General features: G+C 46.9%; 3 protein-coding genes across 4 annotated transcripts; all 3 read left to right on the top strand.

The window, feature by feature from the left end:
• Positions 1–1,957: 1,957 nt before the first annotated feature.
• On the top strand, positions 1,958–5,103 carry LOC106865713. The gene is made up of 4 exons (XM_024457337.1): positions 1,958–3,568; positions 4,017–4,137; positions 4,257–4,606; positions 4,702–5,103. Exons 1-4 carry the CDS (start codon positions 3,260–3,262, stop codon positions 4,738–4,740), a joined length of 819 nt encoding a protein of 272 aa, XP_024313105.1. The 5' UTR covers positions 1,958–3,259; the 3' UTR covers positions 4,741–5,103.
• A 1,707-nt stretch (positions 5,104–6,810) lies between these two features.
• On the top strand, positions 6,811–11,413 carry LOC100844507. Its single transcript, XM_003558650.4, has 14 exons — positions 6,811–7,558; positions 7,640–7,733; positions 7,893–8,079; positions 8,182–8,437; positions 8,544–8,756; positions 8,840–8,926; positions 9,047–9,181; positions 9,254–9,367; positions 9,462–9,709; positions 9,865–9,945; positions 10,022–10,253; positions 10,375–10,473; positions 10,550–10,738; positions 11,002–11,413. Exons 1-14 carry the CDS (start codon positions 7,241–7,243, stop codon positions 11,092–11,094), a joined length of 2,346 nt encoding a protein of 781 aa, XP_003558698.1. The 5' UTR covers positions 6,811–7,240; the 3' UTR covers positions 11,095–11,413.
• A 5,103-nt stretch (positions 11,414–16,516) lies between these two features.
• Positions 16,517–18,136, top strand: LOC100844209 (dehydration-responsive element-binding protein 2E). Of its 2 annotated transcripts, none has more exons than XM_014896589.2 (2): positions 16,517–16,743; positions 16,859–18,136. In XM_014896589.2, the coding sequence occupies exon 2, from the start codon at positions 16,886–16,888 to the stop codon at positions 17,882–17,884; it is 999 nt and encodes a 332-aa protein (XP_014752075.1). In that variant the 5' UTR covers positions 16,517–16,743; positions 16,859–16,885; the 3' UTR covers positions 17,885–18,136. The 2 variants fall into 2 exon arrangements, with proteins under 2 accessions (XP_014752075.1, XP_024313262.1); XM_024457494.1 differs by having other exon boundaries at positions 16,835–18,136.
• Positions 18,137–18,455: the final 319 nt, after the last annotated feature.

Here is an 18,455-nt window from a genome sequence, read left to right as displayed (position 1 = left end):
ATTAAAATTACCCACCTAGATGCATATTGACAGATCCACATCCTTACATAAACTCCCCCAAACTGCACATATATCTGCCTCCGCTCCTCTTCTGTCGTATTTGAGTCCAGGTTGCCGATAAATATCTGCAGATAATCCCGTGGTAAATGACATAATTAACAGAGCAAATTCCAATCGATATGTTAAGGGTACAATAGTGTTTGTAAGATCACCATCCGAATATCCGATAGAACTGGTTGGGCCTGCGGAACAGCATAACCTGCTGCTGGACACATCGCTGCATGTCAAACACTAAACTGTATTTTATTTAAACCGTGCCTCTTTTATACAGAAATAAAGAATCCACTCCTTGTAATAGTTGTTGCGTTGCCTTGCAATATTGCTGCATCAATATTGTGATGAATCCCACTTGGTTCCCTGGGACTGGGAGGGCGAAGTTCTAACTAATTTCAATTAACGCATGGGCTCATATAATTGAACCAGTGTTTTGGGTGGAGTGAAACAGTGAGGCCCACCTGTAAGAAATACTGTCAACAACGTCTGAACCAGTGTTTTGAATGGAGTGAAACAGTTGGACACAGAACACGTGGTTTTGCGGACAAATTAGCATCTATCAGTGCTTGTTGAGAAACATGCCTCAAAACTTATGGTTTTGTGAAATATACTCTTGCAATAACAATAACTCCCTCCATCCATAAAAAACCGATTTCTATAGCAATTTGCACGGGGTTTTATAAGTTATGGAAATGAGCTCCATGTCCCACAATTAGGGTCCGTTTGTTTGGGCTCCTGGCTGCCGGCCACTCCAACAGTTTCTGGGCGATGGAATCTGGAGCCCAAACAAACAACGTATTTTGAGATGAATCCTAGCAGCTGCGGTGAAGAAGCGATCCAAAACAGTACACTACAGGCCCGAAGCTGCTGTTTCGGTGCTTCTTCCGGCGGCTGCAGCTCCAAACGAGGTTTTTTACCGAATTACTCTCCCACCAAATCACATGATGCACCCAACTTGCCGCTCACCAGTTCGTTCTGTTATCTTTACTCCCCTCGACCGACTGCGAGCGCATCTTCCTCCCCTCTCAGATCCCGTCCTCACACCCCGCCGCCACCTCTCGGATCCGGCCACCGGCACCGCCCCGAGCTTATATGGCCGGCGGAACAGAGAAGTCGACTTCCGTTCTCGCCAGAACAGAACCGAGGTGGGAACCGCCACCTCCCCGAGATCCCAGCCCATGGAAGTTGCTGCCTCTCGATCTCCTGCGGTTGCTCGAGCTCGGCGTCGCCGCACCCTTTCCCTTGCTCTCACTGTGAGAGCCCTAGGCGAGACATCCAGAGGAGCAACGAGTGCGCTAGCTGTGGAGGGGAGGTGCGGGTGGAAGGAGTAGATGCGGAGGGGAGGAAGCGCCCGGGCGTGCGCACGGCCACGGGCACCACGGCGGACGGCGGCCACGCGCTCGCTGGCTACAGCACGAATCGGCGCCTCCACTCCTCAATCGCTGCTACCTACGTGCTGCACTGCTCCCTAATCGTTCCCTCTGTTTTCTCTTTCTCTGAAATTTAGGCAGATGGATGATGCTATGGTGTACAAATACGTGTGAGTTTTCTGAAATACATGTAATTAATTTTTTGATCTGAAGCAATTGATGCCACGCTGACTATTGCAATCACTAGCACTTCACGGCCTGAAGGGACATTTTCTGATCTGAAGTAATTAATTTTCTGATCTAATTTTGTGAGAGCACTATATTTCCATTTAATTACTTTTCATTGCATGAGTATATACTACACCCTGTGGCAGTACATTCCAACAATGATTTTACTGCTAATTTGGTTACGATGAAAGTAAAGAATATTGCCATCCAGTGAAAAGTTAGTCATATGCATGAAAAACAGCTCTTAAATGTGTTGTTTACAATTACAACAACGTAGTCAACGCTTAAACTCAATCTACGGAACTACAGTGTCATTCAGGTCATTTCAGTTGCAGCTGCAGCCGGACCAGCTGCACAAACAAACAGCCATCAGACAGCTCTAATCTACCGTCCGCAGTTGGCATTCACAGCTGATTCTAAAATCTGCAGTTGTGAAGATGCAGCCCAAACAAACGTAACCTTAAACATTCGCAGTTTGACGCAAAGACACCGTTGAGTTCATGACCCTCGTGAACTCATTTGTGCGGCTTACTGCGACGACTGCGTCGTTTGGCGGCCGCGAAAAATGGCCCGTCTGGGCAGGCCCTGTGCTTGGCCTCGCAGCGGAAGCTGAATTGAGGACCATAGGACACGCAGGGTATTTTCAGCAGCGCCGGGCATGTCGGTTGTGGCATTACGCCGAGCACCTTCCGCTCGGCCCATCACACTAGGGAACTGCGATCGCAAGGAGCCGTCGGGTGCCTCACTGCTGCCCCGGTGCCCCCCACGCCGTCCCTTTTTCTCTTTCCCGGACCTCCCGGTGCCCTTCAGGCTTCAGCCCAGCCCCAGCCCCAAGAAAAAACGATCATCTGCCCGCCCGCACCCCCTTTCCTTCTCTCCTGTGCTCTGTATCCAGGGCTCCGGGCACGGCTTTTTTTCGAAAAGGTGAGGGCTCCGGGCACGGCTACATCAACACGTCTGGATCTTGCCATCCATTTAAAACCATAACCCAAAGCAGCGACAGCAACACGCCCAACATCGCCGCTTCGCTTGCTGCTTGCCTAGAGCGAAATGGCGGACGATGCGACGGACGACGCCACCGCCACCGCCAAACCCACCACCTCCAGCGCCTCCTCTCTTCCGAACTCAGGCATTCCACCTCCTCCTCCTTCATCCACCATCCGGCTACCACCTCCGCCGCCGCCGCCGCCTCTTCTGTCCACCAACCGAAGAATCTGGACGCGGTTATCCAAGGCGCGCTGCCGGGGGGGCAGTTGGAGTCGGAGAAGCCGCGCCCCGGTGATGCGGAGAGGTGGGGGGAGGCCGCGATTCCAGCGCTGGGTGTTCACTCCCGCGATGTTCCCCCGCCCCTGCCCCCGCACGTCGTCGTCCAAATCCAACACGCCGAAGCACATCTGCCGCCGTCACTACCCTGCAGTTCCAACTCCTTGGTGACCAAGGTCAACCCATCCAAGTCCACCTCCTCAGCATCTGTCGGCAGCCTGAAGACGGATCGTGATGGAGAAGAGAGGCTGGAGCAGCCAGAGAAGGAGGTGGTGAGGAAGGAGACTGCCCACACCCACACGGATGCTGCCGCAGAAACAGCCCTGAAGCTGAAGCAGTGGGAGATGGAGTTAGCGACCAAGGAGCATGCCCTTGAGGAGGATGCCCTCAAAGCCAGGAATGAGCGTCACAGGCAGTCTTTGAATAGACATCTAACTATGATTGAGATGGCAACGCACACAGAAAATCTTAAGTACAGAGAGCACCTACTAGAAGGACGCGAACATCACTTGGCTGTTCTAGAGGAGAAAGCCTGGCAGGGGAGGAAGGATGCAGAGCTGAATAAGCGTGAACGGGGACTGAATCTTCGCGAAGATGCTCTCACGGATCCTCTACTGGCTGATCAGCAGAAATCTCATACCAATCACACCAAGGTTAGTTAATTTCCCTATATGCAAAGTTGCAAACCATAAATTTCCGAATACTGTTGGACCCAGGCACTGGTCTGCAGTGTGTGGGGGGCAAACTGACACAGGAGTACTGCCTTAGGATACTGTAGTGTAGGCCTACGAGCAACACAGGCCACTGTAGTGCCCTGTGAAGAATGTACTACAGTAGTATAAGATGATCTCTCTGTGACGCTGTGACATCCCGATCTCCCACTGCGTACGTGTGGTGCGTGATACAGGGCGCAGTGCGGCCGAGCCCGAATAAAACTTTGCGTTAGTACTTTTACCTGAACAACAAACACCTTGAAAGGCAAGCACGGGAATGTTGGAGCTGTATTGTGAAGTAATCTAGTTTGAGGTTGTTATGACAGATGGTATCTCAATGTAATCTCAATTGCTCGGCATTTACCGATTTACTTGATGTTGATTTCAGCTCGAGGATAATATGTGGAATAAGAGGCAGATTTACCTAACCATAGCAATGGTTACTGGGCTGACTGTTCTGATTCAGATGCAGCCCCAGTTTCTTGCTGCTATCCTTCCTTGTATTGTAGGTACGTTGGCTGTTATACCCGTTAATACCAGATGATCACTTAGCTTACGCTGTAGTTTTATGGATACACAGTTTATCGATTTCTCCCTTCTAATTGATTGTTTTTGCTTGAAATTCTAGGTGCATTTGCAACTGCGTGGGTACTAACCGCAATTGCATTTCCATGCGGACTATTTGGGACCTCTAGACTAGAGAAAGACTACAGTCGACATGTGGGACGATTGGCTTTCATGCTCTTCTCCCTCTTCATCCTATATGTTCCGTATATTCTGTCTGTGTCTCTCAAGCAGAGTACCACGTCGTCATCTGTACCTCCTGTGACTCCATCATCATCACTACCTCCTGTGACACCGCCGGCGCTAGCTCCGACACCATCATCACTACCTCCTGTGACACTCAGCTGGCGCAGCTACTTTTACATTGGTCTAGGAGGCATTACGATGCTTGTTCGTATTGCTTTATGGATTGCGGTTAGTTGTTTCATTCTCAGTTGTTTCTGGCTGCTTCTAAGTTTGTCTTCTTGGAAATTAATGACCTGTGCATCTTTTACCTTTCTAATGTACAGGGTTGTGCTACTGGAGGTGATAGGGACCTGGGCCCGTAGTTGGTGCAATGAACTGTTGTCTAAAACATGCTGAAGCAGGCCTGCTGGTGATTAATGATGCTCTCTAAATCATGAGCGTCAACAAACTTCAACTGGTTATTGGTTTGCAAGAATTCATTCGATTGGTTAGCTGAACAAAATGGTTATGAATGGGCCTCCATCCCCTGGCTTGAGGCCTTACAATTTGCCTGCAGAGAACTTTTCCTAGCCGGTTTTCTCTTTATATGTCCAGATGGACTCTTTTTTTCGTTTCTTGAGACTGCAAATTGACATTTTCTACCACAAGCTCTACAGCTCTTAGGTGTAAGTATAGTACGTACTCATAATCTGGTATGAATATGATGGTCGATGGATATTGATGAAGCTTTTGCAGCAATTCATGGTTGATTCGTTAAGTGCGCGTGGTCGACATCAATCGGGAGGGAGCAAAGGTATCCACGCTTGCATGCATGGGTGTGCTGCCACAAAAATTATAACTGTACACAAGTATTTTGCGACAACGTTCACAAATGTACATAGGTCAAGTGATTTCCTGTTGACCGTGAAGTGTACGTTTGATTGTTTCAAAGTCACATAACTTTGGATTACTAGTACAGTTCTACTCTTTTGGCTCTATTCTACTTTCAAACCAAAGCTTGGTGAGCCTCACCATGGCAAACTTGAGACCAACTTCGTACGTATGCAGCCCTGGTCCACAATTCCAGTCCTGCGGATCCTTTCCGATACACGTAGTATTATCTCCGAATCTCAAAGGAATTGCTACTCAATGGCGATTCTTGATTCCGACTTTCCCTTCACACTGCAGCAATTGACAAGAAAATACGGCGTACATCAGTACATGGGGAAAGGAACGGGGGGCTGTTTGATTCATGCCCAATCCAGCCCTATCAAATCTGGACAAATTTTGGTTTGTCAATCTTTTAGCCAACAAACTAAAAGTTTGGCAAGAATCTATAAGAAAGATGAAAAATACTCGTTGACAACCAAGTGTTTGGCAACAAAGCAAACAAACACCAAATTATCATGGGCTACCAATATTTTGGCATGACTAGTTTTGGTACAAAACCAAACACGCCCCTGCTCACACTTATTTACTCTTGAGCAAAATTAATGGCAAGATAATGGAAACAAGAGATATCTTGTTTGTTTCAAGTGCAAAAATCTATATGAGTTGTATTATGACACGGACGGAGTAACAAGTTATCCTTAATAAAACTACTTCCCCCGTTCTTAGATATATGTTTCAGTTTTGTCCTAAGTCAAATTCTTAAAATTTAAATAGATGATGTATCAGGTGAAAACCTTTATTCAGTGAAAACGTGAAAACTTTTAAACACACCTATTAGACCTTAAATTAAAGGCTTAGATGAAAAGTGGAAACTCTAATCACTTAAACTTATTTTACGGGAAAACCCCGCAACGGTGAGATTCTTTTTTAAACTGCATTTGAGTGATCAAATGTTCCACTTTTTATCTCATCCGCTTAGTTAAAATTTAGTGCCTACGATTAAAAGTTTTCAAGTTTACACCAAAAGGAGGTTTCACCCGATATGTTAAGTTTGAGTTAGGACAAAATTAGAACATTTTATATCTAAGAGCACATGTAGCGCTAGCTAGACAAGTTGGTTTATGTACGAAGTATGGTATAGGTTAGGGCGGACGGGCCAAAAAAAGGACGGACGGCACAGGCTGTCAACGAGCATAGCGCCTGTGATTGCTATTGTACAAATCTCCAATTGATATTGTAAATTTGTTTTTTAAAACCTTTTTAATTTGAAGAAGTTTGACTTAAGACAAATTTAACACTTTAACACTTACATTTATAAACAGGTACTAATATGTAGTGGAATGCAGTAGTACTCACTCCGATCTTAAATTATTGTCGAAATATTACATGTATCTAGACGCTTTTTAAGAGTAGATACATCTATATTTAGACAAATTTGAGTCAAAAATTAAAAAGTAGTATTTTATTCTCTAACCGCTATTAGTCCGTAATAAATTTGCAGATCGCGAAGTGATCCTGAATTCCATATTTGGTCCTCGCTAGCGCGGTAGCGCCTAGGCCCAGAAATTCCCCACCACCGGCGAGAAAGCAAATTTAGCACCAAAACGATGGTCAATTCTACCATGCCTATGTCACTGTAGATGCCTTCTTCCTCCTTTGTCTGACTGTCTCCTTCAGGCATCAGCCACCCCCGTAGGTCCTCTTCTTCTCCTGACCTGACCTACACAAGCTCCAATCCGCCGCCGCAGGCGTAGCTTAGCGTCGTCGCGGCTCCCGTTCCATCTCTCATCGCGACATCGCCTCCCCTGCTGTCTCCACCCCGTTCCCAATCCAATTAACCCACTTCTTGGACATTAGTTTTCGAGGTACGAGCTTTGAGTCATCGAGTGATTACTCCAGCCAAAACTGGTTAACCTCCACGAATTTCAGGGTGTGCCGGTGCCCGCCTCATCTAGATCAGCGTTCTGGTTTGGTTGATATGGCAGTTTGACCATGCTCACAATCCGTTCGGCGAAATGCCCTTGGGTATTCGTCGGTGCGGCTGGCGCCCTCGTGATGCTCGTCGCCACTGTCCACGTGTTTATGGTGCCGATCCTCCCTTCCTCCTTGGATTTCTTCGGTACTCGCGGCAGGACCACCCGACCAAGGAATGTGTTCCCAGGCGTCGGGGTTGTGGACTCACGCTTCAGGGCTCAGTTCCCTGCGGATTCGTATGGAGCAGTCATGTTCCGTGGCGCTCCGTGGAAGCCTGGGGTTGGGAGGTGGCTTGCTGGGTGCCATGCCGGCTCATCGGCTGTCAATATTACTGAAGTATGCAGCCATCTTTGTAATTGATCAGTACAATCTGATTTAGCCTGCCTTGGGGTCAAATTTTTTGTTCTTTCTGAACAGGTTATAGGCGCAAAGCAGTGCGAGAAAGACTGCAGCGGACATGGCGTGTGCAACTATGACTTGGGGGAATGTAGATGCTTCCATGGATATGCCGGTTAGTCTAATTGTATTGATCACATTTCATTTTTCAGGAATTTTGTTCACTGTAAAGTCGATAATCTTTTGTGCCTGCAAAGACTCTTAACCTGTTAATTTATAACAAGTCTTTTGGTGTTTATCAAGTTGCTGTATCTTTATGGCTTCATTGGTACAGGGAAAGGATGTGAGGAGGTTCTGAAGTTGGAGTGTAACTTCCCAAGTTCCCCAGAATGGCCTGTAGGACGATGGGTAGTCTCCATATGTCCAGCCCAGTGTGACACAACCAGGGCAATGTGCTTTTGTGGACCAGGAACAAAATATCCAGAGCGCCCTGTGGCAGAAGCTTGTGGGTTTAAAACAACGTAAGAGTATCATTTCCACTGATTTTGATTCTTTTTGTCTGCTTCGGAATGAGTACCATTGGCGCTATAGTACTGTTGAACATCTTTGGTTCATCCTTATAGCTCACCCGCAAAACCTGATGACCCAAAGATTCCTGATTGGAAAGCACCGGATCCGGATGTATTCACAACAAACAGCAGTAAGCCAGGATGGTGTAATGTAGACCCTCAGGATGCATATTCTTCCAAAGTGGAGTTTAAACTAGAATGTGATTGCAAATATGACGGACTCTGGGGTCAGTTTTGTGAGACACGTGTTGAATGCAGTTGTATTAACCAGTGTTCTGGACATGGGCAGTGCCGTGGTGGCTTCTGTCAGGTACGTCTCAGGCGAAGCTGTTCAGCTAAAATCGTGAAATTGCATGACACGCTGTTCTGTATTTGTCACCTCTGTAAGTTGTAATCTAATTGAAGATTTCTCTCAGTGTGACAGTGGATATTTTGGGATTGATTGCAGCGTCCCATCAGCTTATTCACTTGCATATGACTGGCCCTCATGGCTCCAATCACCAGCAAATTTGCCAGACCTAAATAAATTAAGTAAGAGCCCCATCAATGTCAATGCTGTCGTCAAGAAAAAAAGACCACTTATATATGTTTACGACTTGCCAGCTGAGTTTGATAGTCATCTTCTTGAAGTAAGTTGAGACCATAAGTTTTGTTCCTTCTGTTCTCGAAACTTTGCTGCATCATTGATATCACAGGGTATGATCTATTGCAGGGACGGCATTTCAAGTTACAATGTGTGAACAGAATATATGATGACAAAAACAGAACCATATGGACGGAGCAACTCTATGGTGCTCAGGTTTGCTAACCTAATCAGCTAGCAGATATGATAAATATTGGTAGTCCTATGTTAACAGTAACATCAGTTGCATTTACAAGGGCACAAGAAGGCCTGACTGATGTTTTGTTTTTCATATAGATGGCACTCTATGAGAGCATTCTTGCTAGTCCGCACCGCACGCTGAATGGGGATGAAGCTGATTATTTCTATGTTCCTGTCCTCGACTCTTGTCTAATAACTAGATCTGATGATGCCCCACACCTGCTGACGCCGGTAACCTTTATCTTCCGGATGTTGTACTCTAGCTGCCAATGTTCTGCTTCACTAATTGAGTTTTCATTTTAGGAGGACCTGCACCTCAGGAGTTACCACGCTCTGGAGTATTATAGAAAGGCTTATGATCACATATCTCAGCGGTATGCTTACTGGAACCGCACTTCTGGAAGAGACCATATCTGGGTGAGTGACTAGAAAAAAATAATATTAAAATGGTTCTTGCATTGTCCTTGCATGATCAATGAATGACCTGTACTGTCAACTTTCAACAAAGCAGTTCTTTTCATGGGATGAAGGTGCGTGCTATGCTCCAAAAGAGATCTGGAACAGCATGATGCTCGTCCACTGGGGAAACACTAACACAAAACATGAGAATTCAACAACTGCTTATTGGGCAGACAACTGGGATGATATTCCCTTGGATAGAAGAGGCAACCATCCATGTTTTGATCCAAGAAAGGATCTTGTGCTTCCAGCATGGAAGGTACCTGAACCTGGGGCCATATGGTTAAAACTATGGGCAAGGTATGTGTGGACTAAGAGATATACCTTTGAACTACTCCCTCCATTCCATAAAGATTGGCACGGATTTGAATTAGCTCTAGTTCAAATTCGTAACAATCTTTATGGAACAGAGGGAGTACTTGATTGTTTCGACCCTCATGGTACATTTTTTGCAGGCCAAGGATCAACCGTACAACTCTGTTTTATTTTAATGGTAATCTGGGACCAGCCTATGAACAGGGCCGTCCTGAAGACACGTATGTATCTACATATATGTCTTGTCTAAATAGATGACCCAATTATATCTGAATCTGCTTCCACTGTATAATACAGGTATAGTATGGGGATTCGGCAAAAGCTGGCTGCTGAATTCGGTTCCACACCAAGTAAGGAGGGGAAGCTTGGAAGGCAGCATACAGCCAATGTGACAGTTACGTATTTACGATCTGAGAAGTATTACGAGGAACTAGCAAGCTCTGTTTTCTGTGGTGCCCTTCCAGGGGATGGCTGGAGTGGGCGCATGGAAGACAGCATGCTTCAAGGATGCATTCCTGTCATAATACAGGTACTATACCATCATGTTCTTGTATTGCATAGGGAAACTTATAATATGAATCTGACAAGACTTACCAGCAGAGCAACTAATTGTGATCTCTTACTCATGCCTATCTGGGCTTAAATTGTAGGATGGAATTTTTCTTCCCTACGAGAATGTGCTTAATTACAACAGTTTTGCGGTCCGCATACAAGAGCATGACATCCCAAACCTCATTAGAATCCTTGGGGTATGTGTCTACATTATCTTTACTCTTCGTTTGTACATAACTGGTGCGGTGTGTTTACGAGTTTTCATCTCACCAGGGAATAAACGAAACACAAATAGAGTTTATGTTAGGAAATGTGCGCCAGATTTGGCAGAGGTTCTTTTACCGTGACTCTATGTTGCTAGAGGCACAGAGACAGAAAAGATTGTACTCTGAAGAGGCACCCTGGTCAGTTGAGGTTTCAAAACTAGAAGATAGTGATGATGTCTTTGCAACTTTCATACAGGTATCTTCTGAAAAATCTGAGTAAGATTTCTCCATTTAGATTTAGGGTTGAAACTAGATGGTAATTGATTATTGATGATGTCTTTGCCACTTTCATCAGCATCTACTATTTGGTAGAGTTGAAACATTATTTCCAGTTTTCATTTTCAGTAGCAAAGCATTGTACATTGCGTGCTTTTTTTTTTGCGTGCTTATGTTGCTGAATCGTACTAGAATCATCGTTCTGTTGTCATTTCCGATTTGCTTATGAAAATGCTTTGACAGGTACTGCATTATAAATTATACAATGACCCTTGGCGGCAACATCTCCAAGAAAAGGAAACTGGGTTGCCGAACATCTGCTCAAAGGCTTCCTGAAGTGCTCAGCAGATGTTGCAACTGTGATTCTGTGAAGATAGACATAGGTGTGCTCTCCTGATCCCATAGAAAGAAAAGATAAAAGGGTATATGTAGTCCCCGAGAGGGATCTGTAGAGTTTCTTACATCCAGGATAGATGAGAATAGAAATGATGATTCTCAGTTTCAGGTTTTTTCCAGATTCATGTTGTTTGACAGCTAACCCCAGATCATTATCTGGAAAGAGAGATTGCAGTAACCTTGTTTTCTTGGTCCAAAATTGATGTATACCAAACAAATGCGAAGCAAATATGGATTTATGCCAGGAATCCAGTCTATATAGTGCTGTCTTCATGGATTCATTCATTTTGCATAGATCGTATCGCGTAGCTTTCTTGCGAGAATAAAAAAAACTGGCACCCATGTGCACATCCAAGTTATAATGATGGCAATTACGTGCTGCTTAAAAACTGATAACATCATAGTGGTATGCTTCATGTAGCAGTGTTGGACTTACTAATTGAGGACTATGCATAATCAGACAGCTAATTTTTTTCACAGATCTTTTGTACAGTAGTGTTTTTTTTGCTAGAAGACTTCTTGTAGTGTTGTATGTATGTATTGCGCTGCCCTGCATTAGGAGCTGCTAGAGCCGGTCAAACCAGCATGAGATCGATCAGCCGAATATACGTTTGAGGAGGGCTCGAGAATCATGCGTGTGCACCTTGTCCGACATGGACGAGAAGCATGTGAGGAGCGCGCTCGTGACAGCCAGAAATGCTGGGAGGTGGATCTTTATACCTCGCATTCAAGGAGATGACTACGGGGCGACCGTGCCCACGTAGCTTAGCGTGCGGCGCATCCCTACCCCTCCCGCTCCCGGTCACGTTGTCCGCGCGCCAGCGTGCACCGCAGCCAGACCGGCCCATCAGCTCGTTGGCCCAGCCAGCAGCTTCCCACACGTAAATATCCAGCACAGACTCGATCCGCTAGAAAAAATACAACCTCGCTAACTGATCGCAGCCCCTCAAAAAAAGAAAAAGAAAAACTGATCGCAGTGGCTCTAACTGATCGGAGTGGCTCACAGGCTCCAGCCAGACTTACGCAAGTTAGTGACTTAACATATTTTTCAGCATACAAATATTAATCAATCTAAAATTTATAAAATTCGTCCGACACACAAATTCTCTGTGTAAAAGTTGCACCGTCGCATATGTTGCGAAGTATACTTGCATGTCTAAGTATGCTCATTTGTCGATTTATCATTACCTACTTGCTCACTTGTCGGTATTTGTCAATTTAGCTATTTGTTGATTTATTAACCTATACTTGTCCACACCTACTTGGCTAGTCAATTGAGCATATACTCCCTCCGTCCCATATTAAGTGACTTTCTATTACATGTATATAGACGTTTTTTAGGCATAGGTACATTCATATTTGGACAAATTTGAGCCACTTAATATGAGACGGGGGGGGGGGGGGGGGGCGTACTTGTCAGTGCCTACTTATAAGCTTATCCACAATAATTTGTCAATTTAACTCTGTCTACTTACGAGGTTAACTGTGCTTACGTACCAGATTAGATCATGTGCCTACTTACCAGGGTTAATTGCTCCTGCTTGCCAGATTAAATGTGTCTACTTACCAGGTTAATTATTCCTGCTTATCAGGTTAAATGAGCATGCTTACCAAATTAATTATTCTTGCTTACCAGGTTAAATATGCCTACTTAACAGGTTAAATATGCCTACTTAACAGGTTAAATGTGACTACTTACCAGGTTAATTGCTCCCGCTTACCAGGTTAAATGTGCCTACTTAACAGGTTAAATGTGCCTACTTAGCCGGTTAATTGTTGTTCTTTCCTATTTACCAGGTTAACTAAGCCTATTTACCAGGTTATCTATGCCTACTTATCAGGAGCTATAAAAAGTGCAAGTCTCATGTTTATCAGATTGTTTCTGTCTATTTATCAGATTATTTGTTCGTATTTACCAGGTTATTCACGTCTACTTATTAAGACCTATAAAAAATACAAGTCTCATGGTTATCAGGTTGTTTGTGTTTACTTACCGGATTATCTGCATCTACTTAGTAGTACGTACTCACAAAAAGTATGTTTTGTGGTTATCACATTATTTGTATCTACCTACCATATTATTTGTGCCTACCCTACTTACCATATTACCCATGCCTGCTTACCAAGCAAGGTAATTATGGAGTGATCGTTGATAATGGTCACAACGAATCAGTCGAGCTCTAACCCGGTCGACATGAGCAAGAATTGGTGAGAAAATATGTGCATTTCACAGGTTGACTATCTCCCTCAAGTCTCGACCTGCGGAGTGCGTTCGTTATGCGGATGAACCCGCTCTTCCTCTTCGCTTGCATTGTCTTCGCCAGAACAACACCTGCATCAGCTTGCTCTTGCCCAGTGAGCTAGCTTTGCATGCATGCAATGAACAAACACACAAGGAGGAACATAGAGAGCAGGTGGATATGTGGTAGTGTGGTACGTACTAGCAATTAGAGGAAGGAATTGATGGAGGCCAGAGAGAGGTGCGGTGAAAAGGGAAACAGATCGAAGAACAAGATGACATGTTGTTTATGATTTTGCGAGCTGTAGATATGTTCTTATGGAGCAATGAAATGGAGCTCATTGTTGATTGACTAGGATGGGACTGCGTACCAAACATCTGCAAGACGAATCAGACATAAAACCTGATAAAAGCGATTGGTCGATCGATCACGCTAGGACTCGAACCCAGAATCTCCTGCTCCGGAGGCGCACCCCCGTGCCGCCGTCGACGCCTTCTACTCCCATATCGCGCTGCAGTTCTGCACTGCCTGCATCGCGCGCCCCTCGCGGGTCATCGGCCACGGCGAGCTCGTCGTCGACTCCGCCACCATCGCGCGCCGCTTCTTCTTCTTGGACGTCCTCTCCGTCCTCCCTTTCCCTCAGATCTAGAGATCATCAAGTTCCTCCTCCGCCACTAGGGGCGAGACCTGCTGCCCATCAAGATGGCGCTCTTCATCATGCTCGTCCAGTACATGCCCCGGCTCGTGCGACTCTCTTCGGCAAGATGGCCTTCGCCGGTGCCGGCTTTTACCTGCTCCTCCACATGATGGCGGGAGAGAGGAAGGACATGGCGAGAGGCAGCCGCAGGAGCACGATAGGGGAAGAGAGAGGAAAGAGAAAGGGGATTGGGGGGAGTCAGGCAGCCTGGACGGGAATCGGGGGGAGACAGGATGTTACGGAAGTTTTCCCGAATCTCAGCACGCGCCGCACGATAGAGCAACCGACGTGTCCTGTGCAAATTAGATTAACCGGGTAATGTTTCATCGACATGCATGCCTACCTTGAGTCCAAAATAGATGTATGCGGAGATCGAGCAAGTGCATGATGTCCAGACAATGCTTCTTCGAAAACCGTGGGAACATGTGCAAATTAGATTAGCCAGGTACTGTTTCATCGACATGCATGCCTACCTTGCGTCCAAAACAGATGTATGCGGAGATCGAGCAAGTGCAAGATGACAAGACAATGTTTCTTCGAAAAATACTTGCCTTCTGGGGCACTTAAACATTCTGGTGAAAATCTAAAATTTGTAATGGTATAACTTAAATTAGAGGGGGCATCAATGGTGAAAATCTAAAATTTGTAATGGTATATCAAAATTGAGTGGGGGCAATTGCCCCCATAGGCTACATGCTGGATCCACCTATACGACAAGAAGGACAAACGAAGAACAATAGAGCTCGGAAGAAACGAAATAGACACAAATATCTGCAATTTCATAGATTGTAGTCTTTACACTCTAAAATATAATATAACTACGCATTGAAACCGACAGTCTTATTTTGACGGATACATCATCTGCACTACCGCGCATTCACGAGCACACACATCGTTTACTGAAATTCAAAGTCAGCATTGAAATCAGAAATCATGAGCAGTGTCTTATTTTCGACAGATAAGTCACCTGCACTACCGCGCATTCATGTGCACGCACTCACAACCGGTTTACGGAAGGCCAAGGTCATGCAACATTGAAATCGGCAGTCTTATTTTTTATGGATACATCATCTGCACTACCATGCATTTACATGCACGATCTCACACATTGTTTACTGAAGGGTCAAAGTCATGTGGCATTGAAATTGGCAGTAATGAGCGGTGTCTTATTCTCGACAGATACGTCACCCGCACTACCGCGCGCATTGACACGCCCGCACTCACACACTGGTTTACTGAAGGTCAAACTCACGCAGCATTGAAATCGGCAGTCTTATTTTCGACGGATATGTCACCTGCACTACCATGCATTCACGTGCACGTTCCCACACATCGTTCACTGAAGGTCAAAGTCGTGCGACATTGAAATTGGTAGTAACGAGCAGTGTCTTATTCTCGAGAGATACGTCACCCGCACTACCGGCCACATTGACGTGCCCGCACTCACACACCGGTTTACTGAAGGTCAAAGTCACGCAGCATTGAAATCGGCAGTCTTATTTCCGATGGACACGTCACCTGCACTACCATGCATTCACGTGCACGGTCTCACACATCATTTACTGACGGTCAAAGTCGTGCGTCATTGAAATTGGCAGTAATGAGCCGTGTCTTATTCTCGATAGATACGTCACCCGCACTACCGCGCATTGACGCGCCCACACTCACGCATCGTTTGCTGAAGGTCAAAGTCACGCAGCATTGAAATCGGCAATCTTATTTTCGACGGATACGTTACCTACACTACCATGCATTCACGTGCACGCTCTCACACATCGTTTACTGAAGGTCAAAGTCGTGCAGCATTGAAATTGGTAGTAATGAGAAGTGTCTTATTCTCGAGAGAGACATCACCCGCACTACCGCACACATTGACGCGCCGCACTCACACACTTACTAAGGGTCAAAGTCACGCAGCACTGAAATCGGCAGTCTTATTTCCAATGGACACGTCACCTGCACTACCATGCGTTCACACGCACGCTCTCAGACATCGTTTCCTGACGGTCAAAGTCGTGCGGCATTGAAATTGGCAGTAATGAGCAGTGTCTTATTCTCGACAGATACGTCACCCGCACTCACGCATCGTTTACTGAAAGATCAAAGTCACATGGCATTGAAATCGGCAATCACGAGCGGTGTCTTATTTTCGAGGGATACGTCATCTGCAACGGAAAGATATCTGCATTAATGCGATCGACCAAGAAGGTGTCAAATTTTGTGTTTGACCTTCCATATGCTCTCACCTCGCTAATCTCCCAAGTTATGCTCGTTTCATCGTCGTTGTATCATCGCAAATGTGACTTACACCCCAAAAGAAAGTTTTTTGAAAAATAAAACAAAAATTGGAAGAGCTTGCGCATCGTGCATCCTAGAAATACCCTAACGGTCACATGTATGCCTCCAGGCTCCGGGTCTCACGTCTCACGCTCACAGGTCTCGCAAAAGCGCGGCACGGCCGTGCCAACGTGCGTCGATCCTCGATCCCGACGGCCGTGACGACATTTAAACCCCCCCAGACCCCAGTACGCCTCGCTCCCACTCCAAAACCTCACTCCCCCCGCCTCCACTTCCTGACATCTTCTCGATCGCCAGCAAAAGTTCAAACTCCAAACTTCAATTCAAGAGTCAAGACTCCCCCGCTCCTCCTACGTAAGTTTCTTCTGGATGCATTTCTTTCTTCTAGCTATAGCGCGCAAACTCTCAGTCTCACGCACCTTTCGTGGTTCTGATCAATCGATAGGCGTGCTTCTCCTTGTGTATACAGGAACCGGAGGAGAGGCACTTGAGGACCATGGAGATGAGCTACGGGCGGAAGCGGTCGTCGTGGAAGAAGGGCCCGACCAGGGGAAAGGGCGGGCCGCAGAACGCGGCGTGCGAGTACCGTGGCGTGCGGCAGCGGACGTGGGGCAAGTGGGTGGCGGAGATCCGCGAGCCCAACAAGCGCACCCGCGTCTGGCTCGGCTCCTTCGCCACCGCCGAGGAGGCCGCGCTCGCCTACGACGAGGCCGCCCGCAGGCTCTACGGGCCCGACGCCTTCCTCAACCTCCCCCACCTCCGGGCCGTCGCCTCTGGGCCCGCCGCGGCCCAGCACCACCAGCACCGGGGCCAGCTCGTCCGTTGGCTCCCGGCCTCCTCCGGCGCCAGGGCCAGCCCTGGCGGCGCCGCTGGCGTGCCGGCCTACGGGCTCCTCAACCTCAACGCGCAGCACAACGTGCACGTCATACACCAGAGGCTCCAGGAGATCAAGAACTCCTCCTCCAAGCCGGCATCTAGCAAGATTATTACAACTCCTTCGCCGTCCGACCAGCTGCTGCTGCATCCTGCTCTCCCGGCTTCGTCTCCTTCTTCCACCGTGACCACCACCACCAACGCTATGCCTCCGTCTGCAGCTGATTCTTCGGTGTCCTGCTTCCAAGCCCTGGAGCTGGGCGTGACCGGGGCCGAGACCGAGAGCGCGCCGTGCTCGGAGGCGCATGGCTTCGGCGGCGACAAGCCTCAGCTCGACCTCAAGGAGTTCTTGCAGCAGATAGGCGTGCTCCGGCACGACGACAACGACGGCGCGCGTGGGAAGGACAACGGCGAGGCGGCAGCGGCGGACGGGTTCGGGTTCGGCGGCAACGGCGGGGAGTTCGACTGGGACGCTCTGGCAGCCGACATGAGCGACATCGCGGGCGGGCACGGCGTCAGCGGCGGTCTGGGCCTGGGCGTGGGCGTCAACGGAGTGTTCAACATGGACGATCTCGAGCAGTTCGGCTGCACCTACATGCCCGTCCCTGTGTGGGACATCTGAACTTCTTTGCCCATGCACAAGTCTCCTTTCTCCTTGGTTAATTTGCATGCATGCTTCCTGTCTGTATGAACTATGCAGTGTGTGTCTGTCTAATCTGCATGCAGTGTCATGTGTTCGTTGCGAGGTTTAGCTCGCTTCTACAGTAGTTCGTGTAGTCTGAATGGCTACTATGAGTTTCCATGAATCTGCAATAAGTTTTTAGATCTGTTATTCTAGAGTTAGAACAATATGCAGGCATCTTCTATCAGCTTCGTTATTTCTTCCTTTCTTTCTTTTTTCCTTCTGAAGTGCACTGCACTAGCTCGTGTGTTCTGAAGTGGTAACGCAAAGCCCTAGCGGAGTCAGATCTGACCAAAAGTGTCAAACGGCAACATAGCCTATCTTTCTTCTCTTTTTCTTTGACTGCGCAACATAGGTTATCTTAGCTTCCCAGACTGTCAGTCATGAAATGCAGGACCGAAATTTAAAAAGACCTTCAGTTAGCATCGACACGAATGATTATATCAGACTACCCATAGGAAATCATTACATTTATGCTGACGCAGTCTGGATGGGAGTAATCAGTAATTCG

The sequence above is a fragment of the Brachypodium distachyon genome, chromosome 1, assembly GCF_000005505.3.
Source record: "Brachypodium distachyon strain Bd21 chromosome 1, Brachypodium_distachyon_v3.0, whole genome shotgun sequence".
NCBI lineage: Eukaryota > Viridiplantae > Streptophyta > Magnoliopsida > Poales > Poaceae > Brachypodium > Brachypodium distachyon.
This window is presented reverse-complemented; position numbering and strand designations above follow the sequence as displayed.

Excerpts from the sequence above, each read along its gene's own strand:
- LOC106865713 (XM_024457337.1), top strand. The coding sequence starts at position 3,260 with ATGGAGTTAGCGACCAAGGAGCATGCCCTTGAGGAGGATGCCCTCAAA. Across the intron at positions 4,138-4,256 it reads TATCCTTCCTTGTATTGTAG|GTGCATTTGCAACTGCGTGG; the intron begins GTACGTTGGCTG and ends TTGAAATTCTAG. Across the intron at positions 4,607-4,701 it reads GTATTGCTTTATGGATTGCG|GGTTGTGCTACTGGAGGTGA; the intron begins GTTAGTTGTTTC and ends TCTAATGTACAG.
- LOC100844507 (XM_003558650.4), top strand. The coding sequence starts at position 7,241 with ATGCTCACAATCCGTTCGGCGAAATGCCCTTGGGTATTCGTCGGTGCG. Across the intron at positions 8,080-8,181 it reads GCTTGTGGGTTTAAAACAAC|CTCACCCGCAAAACCTGATG; the intron begins GTAAGAGTATCA and ends TCATCCTTATAG. Across the intron at positions 10,254-10,374 it reads GCATTCCTGTCATAATACAG|GATGGAATTTTTCTTCCCTA; the intron begins GTACTATACCAT and ends CTTAAATTGTAG.
- LOC100844209 (XM_014896589.2), top strand. The coding sequence starts at position 16,886 with ATGGAGATGAGCTACGGGCGGAAGCGGTCGTCGTGGAAGAAGGGCCCG.